This window comes from Macrobrachium rosenbergii, chromosome 2, assembly GCF_040412425.1.
Source record: "Macrobrachium rosenbergii isolate ZJJX-2024 chromosome 2, ASM4041242v1, whole genome shotgun sequence".
NCBI classification, from domain to species: Eukaryota; Metazoa; Arthropoda; class Malacostraca; order Decapoda; family Palaemonidae; genus Macrobrachium; species Macrobrachium rosenbergii.
Genome location: NC_089742.1, coordinates 69035658 through 69044975, shown reverse-complemented (window position 1 = coordinate 69044975; position 9318 = coordinate 69035658). Strand labels below are relative to the sequence as shown.

The following is a 9318-nucleotide window of genomic DNA, read 5'->3' as shown; positions in this document are numbered from 1 at the left end:
AATTAGCACATGGTAACACTATGGTGAGAATGCTCTAATTATTATAACAGAAAAAATTTAATTTAAGCTTGGAACGAGTCATAAGGGCAAATGTGCGTGCTAGACTGTGGGAAACAAAGGGGCTTTGTTTTGGGAGAATGAAAAGTTGGAAATACTGAAAATGGAGAGAGATTCACGAGAAGGGAAAGGGCACTGGTGTCAGTTGCAACTTCAAGACATACCTTAATGCATATGTTCATGGACCTTGCTTGCAAAAGATGAATTCTGGATGCAGAAGTCCCGACACATGGCCAGTGTAAAGAGGGAAGGACAGCACCACCTGGGCGCTTTGGCGGTCTGAACAGAGTCATGAGCGAGGTCGTGAGGCGTCCTATTTCGATTTCTAGGTTTGGGCAGACATTGGTCAATCTGGGAGGAGCAATAACAGCCAGCATTAAGGTCGAAGGGGAATAGAGTGGCCCAGTTATGGTTCTGACTGGTCTTTCTTTCCCTAATGGCTTTCTGTTCCCCAAAATCATACAATATGGGGTTAGGACATCTACATATGTCCACCCCCTGGTGGGTCTCCTCCAGCTGCCAGTAAATTTGATTTCCTAGCTAACGGGCTGAAGGGATGAATTTTCTAAATATGTGAAACCTCCCCCCTTTAAGAAGGCATTCACTCCCTCTCAGGCGTAAAGGCCTTGGCTAAGTAAGTTATTCATCTGAACTAGTCATTTAGCTGCCCTAAATGAGTTGTACTTTTGCAGTGCAGCTGGCTGAAATGACCTATCTATTTGCTAGGAGGGGATACTAGTTTTGCTAACTTACTTACTACAGCAGAGCCTAATGCCTGTGCAAAGGTATCTACAGACTTCTACTGGCTGTCTCTGACGACAGGGAAACCCTATTCCTAGGCAAAGGGTACATGGAAAATGTCTTGTTGACATGGTCTACTATCCTACTGCCCTGGCACTAAATTAAATGACACTGACCTAACTAAATGCACATATTTACAGATTACACACTCCTGTACAGAATATCACCCGCAATATTTTCAGACACGAACAACCTGAAGGGTTAATTATGCAACGCAGTCAGGTGGATACTAGCTTGAGTATTGGACAGTTTTATCATGATTTTATTATCAGGGTTAGTACTACAAGATTGCCTAGGGTGTTAGATGTTAGTCTACTTGGGCAAAGATCATGCAGGCTACCTCCTCTGGGTAGGTGCCAGGATCAATATGAGATGGAAATGGCACCGTGCCAATGGGACACGAGTACCAAGGAGAGCTTGTGGCTCTTATGGGTTAATTGGATCTCTTCCGCCACTTCCTCTTCTTCTCCAGGTTCCTCCAAGGTCTGGCTATGCCATTCCTAGGAGGTGACAAGGGCACCAACTCTGGGGAAAGACCAGAAGTGCTGTCAGGAGCAGAATCAGAGGTAGCCCTAGGAGCTATGGGGAGGCTCCCTACTTCAGCTGCTATGACAACCATCGTAAGGGTGGAACCAGTGTCCCTATCCCGGCCGGACAGTTCCTGGTCAGCCAGAGAAGGTGTACCATTAAGGTCTGCTAGAGGTTCATCCTCGGCAGACAAAGGTGATGGTGAAGAAGAATCGCCGGGGGTTGGAGGCTCACAATTGGCAATGATCAAGCCAGTGAGGTTTGGAGGATCTCCCGTAAGACGAGCCGTAACATGATTTGGATCTGGCACTGGCACTAACCCCGAGCCAGGCACAGAGGTTAAGGTTAGTGGAGGTGCTACATCCGAGATAGATGGAGAGTGGCACTGCTCAGAGCTCTCAAGTGGCACTTGCAGAGAATTGGAGTCATTCATGCCTGACGAGGGACCCGGGGGTGCAAAACCCATTGGTGTACCTGAGGTAGCGTGAGACAGAGACTCCCATCTCAGGTGGATGGCAGAGCCTCTTGAAATGGTTGTTGTTGTGGTGTCTGCTACATTTTGCTGTCTAGGGCATCCCGACCAATTCAGGGAGTGCCCTGTTACATTACAGGTCTTGCAGCAGTACCTGTCGATTTCCCTTCACGGTGAGGGAGGAAACTTTGGGTGGCCATCCTTTTGTGAGGAGCTAGGACGGGGCCTGGAGTTGCACGGAGAGTACCCCTTCCATCGATCACTTTGGGGAGTGGAAGGTAGGGCTGACGTGCCATGCATGTCACAGTGGCAGTATCCCGGGCAGTTGATTTTGGAGTTAAGGCCTCCCTGGTGGAAATATCTAGGCAACAGAGTGGCGTTGGGGAAGGACATCCCCAGAAGAGGTCTCATCCCAACAGGAACTCCACTCTGTGCCTGATTTTGTTCACCACGCCAATGCGGTGAGGTTGCGTGCCCCAAGGGGTTGTCACCTGAAGCATGACTGTGGGAATGGTCTTGTCTTGGTCTGCTCCTCTATCCAAGTCATAGTCCACCTGGTCTTGTCGTCTACAGTGGCAGTGGGTGGCACTCAGGCCCGGTCATTCAGGCTAATATCTGAGCCAGTGTCTACAGTAACCATCAGGTTCACTGATGAGCTAGAGCCATCCAAGGGTGACACTGAGATGGACTGGGTCCACACTTGCTCAGGGTGAGACATATCTGGCGGCCCGGCCGCAGAGGTTGTGGCACTAATCAGGTTGACATGTTTGGTAGAGGGGATATGCTTTGGGCAACTAGGATATCCGGCAGCATAGTGCCCTGGAATTCCACAGTTTCAGCAGGGTCCCCTTGAATGGGCTGATTTCCCTATGGTGATTGTCAGTGGAAAAGAATAAGTGGACATAGAGGGAGAGGAGTTCTGGTTGTTGGTAGTAGGCTGCTTATTGCTGCCCAACTTGTGGCGGCAATCAGATTCAGTGTGCCCCAACTTCTTACAGTGGGTGCATGTAGGCTTGCTAGGCAGTCCGTTCTTCGGACGGATCAAGCCTGAGAGGTACCTGGGTGGCACTATGCGTCGTTCAGATGTGCTGTGGGATTGTTTGTAGGCTTCCCATGAACTGGCCATACAGCAGGCTTCCATAAGTGTGGTAGGCTGCTTATCACTGAAATACACAGCAAGGGGCTCAGGCACACATTGGAAAAGATCCTCCATCATGGTCCGATTGAATAGGCCCTCGAGGGTAGTGCACGGCAGGGAGTCGAACCAGCGGGTACCAGACTGGGTCTTGTGACAGGCCCATTCAGTCCAGGACCAGCTGACTTCCTTGGCAAGACCTGGAACCGCCGTCTCCATTTCTCCATGGTTATTTCATCACCAGGCTTTTGTTATGACCCTACAAACTTCTACCATGTCGCCTCTTTGACTCTTCTCCTGTGAGCGGAGGGCTACCTTAGCTTTTGCTTCCATGTGCTTGGCAAGCACTAAGGCCTTCTCTGTCTCAGTGGTGTTGTAGTTTTCAAAGAGTGACTCTGTTTCCTCCTCCTCCAACCATGCTTCTGGCTCTCTTCAGTCCACTTGTGGACTAGGGAATTAATGCATGAGATCGGAGCATTTGGTGCAGCAGGCATGGGGTTGGAGGCTTGTTGGATAGCCAAAGCTTCAGCACTTTCCTTTTGAGCCTTCTCAGCTCAAGCTCCTTTTCCTTGAGGGCTAATTCATGCTGTCAATGTTCTTCTCTTTCCTTCCTCTGTTCTGCTTCATACCTCTGCTGTTCTGCTCTTTCTTCCCTCTCTTGCTTGGCCAAGTCATCCATCTGTTCCTTGACCCACTCCGCGAGTTCTGGTCCCATGAGACCTCCCTCCTTCCCCAGTCCATGAAGGTTCTGTAATGCTCTATCACCATGGTTCTGGTAGGTAAGGACATCTACTTGGGTTGACTGGATGTACTTTGGAATTGAGGGAGTGTCCCTCAGATTTGGGTAACATTTCAGTGGTGTGGCACCTTTTCAATAAGGGGCACTGTGGCTGAGTGTGCCATGCAAAGGTCACAATGATGGAGCGATCCTGAAGGAGTGTGGCCATATGGGTGGATATGCTGATGAATTAGTGATCCTGATGGAGCAAAAGGTCCTTATGGAGCGGATACACTGTCGTTGGCACTCTGTATCTCAAGTACAGGTGCAGTGGCTTATATGTGAGGACTATATCTTTGGGGCACTAGGATGCCAGTGAGTTCTGGGGAACAACACTAAGAGGCAGTGCAACCAAACTGCACTGAAAGAAATGGCACTCTGCCCGAGGCAGAGTGTGAGGAATGAGTAAAAGGGAAAGTGAAAAGGTAAGTGCTTCAGTAACTTAGTCATTGGCAGTGCCTCAGATTAGTGGCACTGTGGAAGGGGAAACCTTTGGCTTGCACTTGTGGATGGCTACTTCTAAGAGCTAGTGGCTGCTCCCTGACATGAGGAAAGGAAGTTTACTTCTTGACATGAGGAAAGGAAGGTTTTGGGGTTGCACTCAATGTGCGATTTGGTGCTTGCAGTATACGCAAGTCTTGGATAATGGAAACCCACTCATGCACGACAGTGAATAACTGTTATTAAATGGTTGTACGTTCGTTCTGTGAAATGCACGAGAGCTCACTCCGCTGGCTGAAGCACTTAATATGAAAACAGATGTTGGAGACAGTTTACAATGAACATCGGCATGTATACAAGTTCATGCATTATGTTTGAATGAGTAGAATGAAAATTGATGGGGGATCTAAAAAGATCAAAAGTTTGCGTATAAAGTGGCTTTATGAATTAGTGGGTTTATTCTCCAATACTCATTTATTATTATTACTATGCCGTTGTTATGGTGGATGAATATTAGAGTTCTTTCTCTCTCTCTCTGAGAGCGTATTTGTATTGGAACGTATTCGTTGCATTATTTAATTTACAATAATTCATTCTTATGGTAATTTACATTTTGGAAAATTACGCTAAGTTACTTTTTTTTTCTTAAAATATACTTTTGGTATTTACGTAATTTAGTACCTAGCTCCCGTCATGACAAGTTATATGGTGGAAAGGTTTTCAAATTACTATCAAAATATTTCGTTAGGTTTTATGTTAGGGGTGAAAAAGAAATGGAATTTCGTTCGGCGAATGAACAATGAGGAAGTGGAATGGAATGCGCGGGAGAGAAACAGCTGATGGCTACTGGTATCGTCAATCACCTGATACAGCACTTAATGGTGATTTAAAATTTAAGGAAAAGAACACTAAACTTTTCTGACTGAATTATTGGTGCTGATATGCAAAATCGAATTATGTAACTTAAAACATCAATAAATCTTTTGCATTACTTAAAACATTAAATGTAAATCTGAACTGGATATGGTGGTCTTGGAATTGTGGGAGTGAGGTGATGGAAGGCGCATGCGCCGAGCTGCTAGGAGTTGTCAAACATATTTTAACAAACATGAATTTTCGAACTACACTTCACTAACACAGGAATTGTACACTTCCTCTGCCGTAAGTGTTTTCAGAAACACACTTAGCTAACTGTTCACGGCTAACACATGCAATAAATCCCTGGCAAAGCACTTTCTAATTCCTAAATATCAGTCTTCTGACATCACAACACCACTGGTACTCTTCTTACGACGCAAAATTTCGCGGGCAGTTATTCTGCATCGCTAACTTATGGACTTTTTTGGCACTCTGGCGCTCCTATGGTATTCTAACTAAAAAATTGGATACAAATCACTTCTTTTTAAAACACTTCTTCCCTATCTGTTCCTAATGTATCCTTAATATTACAGCAATTACAATAATAACCCTTACCTTGTGATCTTTAGCTCGGTTCTGCCACCCTTTATCTTTTGCTTTGTGAATAATGGAATTTAATTACATCATTCCTCAGTTCGTCTTCCTTCCTAGTCTAGTAATAGCAAGCTAATTCTCATTACCTGCTGACTAGGAACCTGGCGAGTTTGACACTCTTATGTTCTGAGGCCGGCTGGAAGAGTTAAATTGGATTTTCAATGTAATTTGCCTTAGGGGCCAACACCTAGCTCTCAGAACGTAAGCAATAAATGTAATCACTAAGATGACTTACCTTGATATTACATCTATTCAACAGGGAATGGGAAAGTTCGCCTTTCAAACCAGTCAAGCAACTTTAAATTGAATTTACTTACAAGCTGAGCAATCAGAAAATTAATATGAAATGGCCGACTGAGCAGCAAACAAGGCACGTGCAATGTGCAGTAAAAGTAAGACTATGCATAGCAGATAAATCTGGGAAGGGCTACAGCCCTGAAAGAGTCTGACATGCAAATGAAAACCACTGTTATTGAGACTGGCTGATAATTAATGAAGATTTTAGCACAATGTGAACGCTGAGGTGGGGACCGTGTCATGTGCCCCTGGACTGCTGGTAGTCAGAAGGCTCTTGCACGCAGCAAGATGGCAGTTAAATGTCTAAGCTATTTGGTTCACAAGGGCAGGAGCAGAAACTCGAAGAGACAGATAACAGGATTCTGGAAAAGAATTCCAGGTTAGCATTCAGATATCTTGACTTTCTCTCACATGAAATTACTTATTCACGGTGAAGGAAATTATCAATTAGATTCAATTAGCACATGGTAACACTATGGTGAGATTACTCTAATTATCATCACAGAACAAATTTAATTTAAGCTTGGAACAAATCATGAGGGCAAATGTGCATGCTAGACTGTGGGAAACAAAGGGGCTTTGTTTTGGGAGGATTAAAAGTTGGAAATACTAAAAATGGAGAGAGATTCATGAGAAGAGAAAGTGCACTGGCATTAATTGCTACCTCATGACATACCTTATTGCATCTGTGCATGGAGCTTGCTTGCAAAAGATGAATTCTGGCCACAGAAGTCCCGACACATGGCCATTGTAAAGAGGGAAGGACAGCACCACCTGGGCGCTCTGGCTGTCTGACACGGAATCATGAGTGAGGTCACGAGGCATCACTGTTTGATTTCTAGGTTTGGGCAGACAACAGTTGATCTGGAAGGAGCAATAACAGCCAGCACAAAGGTTGAAGGGAAATAGGTCTTATAGTTAAGGCTACTAAGGGTCAGCATAGCAGCTCAGTTATGGTCCTGACTGGTCTTTCTGTCCCTAACGGCTTTCTGTCCCCCAAAATCATCATATGATATGGGGTTAGGACGTCTACATGTGCCCACCCCCTAGTGGGGTCTCCTTCAACCGCCATCAAATTTGATTTGCTAGCTAACGGGCTGAAGGGACGAATTTTCTAAATATGTGAATATATATATATATATATATATATATATATATATATATATATATATATATATATATATATATATACATACAATATATATATATATATATATTTATATATATACATACACACATGCACTTTTATATGCACATATGTTTTTCATTTGGGGTCAGGGCCTAGTTGTGACAATTGTATTCAAAATGTGTCAGGAAATCGAGAAGTTACGAGGTTATTGTGTCTATTACAAATATATATATATATATATATATATATATATATATATATATATATATATATATATATATATACATACATACATACATACATACATATATGCATATGCATATGCATACTATAATTGTACTGTCTTATTTTATACTTCTCTTACGAATAAGTTAATATTTGCTTCTTATCTTTAGCAAAACAATCATATTCCTGACAGTGATAGAATTATAGGTGAGAGGATATTTCATAATGTCACTCTTATGTTTTCATCGAAATTTCCTTAAGAAAACCATGAATCGTTAAAGAATATTGATTAAAATTACCAAGAATCAAAACTTTATCTAATAGAGCTAGCTAGTCACTTTTCTTCTCTGGATCTTTTACAAGTAAGCTTCACTATAACATAACATTTTCTGCAATAAGTTTTTCAAGGCAAGGGTAAAGCTCATTTTAGTTCTTTTGCCTGGATCGTAACAAGCACTTTGTATCCTGATAGTTCAGTAGGTGAAGAATCTTTCACTCTTAATTTTTAGACTTTGAGTAAAATATTATTGTGTAAACAGCTCTCCGTGGATTTTCTTCCATAAGAGGAGAGCTCAAAGGAAATTCTGTCAATTATAGAATAGTATGTAGCAAGTTGCTGTTCAGTAGAATATGAAATGGAGTCGTATCGCCTCCTCATTAGGAGACTGTTCATTTACACGAGGAAGATTTTCCTTTAACAGATGACGTTGATACTTGAGAAACATTACACGATGTAAAGACTAGGAAACAGAATATCGTTGTGAGATTTCTTCGGAGCCATTGCCTCTGGTTAAAACGCAAAAGGTCAGTGGAAAGAAACTTGCTTCACTGCATAGGAATATACCGCTCTTACAGTATTTCTAGAGGCAATGGTTACTTATATCGTAGGAGAAATGATAAACTATTCACTTAATGGATATGAAATATAGCTTTTCATTTCGCCCAGCCTGTTAAAGCTCTGATTATGTAAGAAGAAAACATAAAACGTATTCTGTTTCCCTGGTATAATTCGTTGTATGACAGACTGAATCTATTCTTACATGGTGGAATAATTCGTTTAATTTTTTTCATGTATTTATTTCTTATAAGTATCAGAAATAGCGCAAAATAATAATAATAATAATAATAATAATAATAATAATAATAATAATAATAATAATAATAATAATAATAATACATCTTGGCTTTCGATACGTTTCTACTTGTTCATTCACAAACTTTTGTCCCAAAGTGACCTGTGGCGGTCCATTTCTGCATTTGTTTCTTGTCTCGAGAATTTAGTCGCAGCGAGAAATTAATTACTGTTGCATAAGAAGTGCATCTAATTATAAAGGCCGCTTAAAGAATTCACATTTCCAGTGGGAAGGAAATAAATGATTCAAAAGTGACTGGCCGTTAGTGTCATAATTCCTCCTCGTAATATTTAAGAGATGAGATAACTCGTCCATTTCAGTTGGATGGGAAATGATGAAGACCCGGTATTACTGGACAGCAATGCCGGATCTAGTATAAATGTATAAAATGTAGAACTGAAACAGAATCGAGATTCCACGACAAATGGAAATTGACTAATAGCCGGACCTCTCATCGATCTCTTATGTTGCTTTTTTTTTCTTATTTCTGGTTGACGATAAATACCAGCAACCGATATCGCTGAAAATAATCGTGATTGGCGGACACTCAAGCTTGGCACCGCCATTGGTTACAATGATATCATCTGTGGATATTTACCGTCAGCTCCTCCCTATCATCAACCCCTACCCCTGACCTCCCCCCCACATAGAAAAATTTAAGGTGCTAGTATGGCCTAAGTGAAAAATTAAGCAGAATTGAGTATATGATATTGAGAAGGAAAACGTTTTTAATCAGTTGAAGATATGAGGAAGTGATATTGTGGATGAGAGATTTCAAAGAACCGTAGAGTAAGATTAATCTTCTGAGAT

The 9318-nt window shown here is 42.3% G+C and overlaps 1 protein-coding gene across 1 annotated transcript; it reads right to left on the bottom strand.

The window, feature by feature from the left end:
• Positions 1-1291: 1291 nt before the first annotated feature.
• LOC136843187 (uncharacterized) lies at positions 1292-1852 on the bottom strand. The gene has a single exon (XM_067111264.1). The coding sequence runs from the start codon at positions 1850-1852 to the stop codon at positions 1292-1294; it is 561 nt and encodes a 186-aa protein (XP_066967365.1).
• Positions 1853-9318: the final 7466 nt, after the last annotated feature.

Bases quoted from the DNA above. Each gene is read 5' to 3' on its own strand.
- LOC136843187 (XM_067111264.1), bottom strand. From the start codon at position 1,852: ATGGGTTTTGCACCCCCGGGTCCCTCGTCAGGCATGAATGACTCCAAT.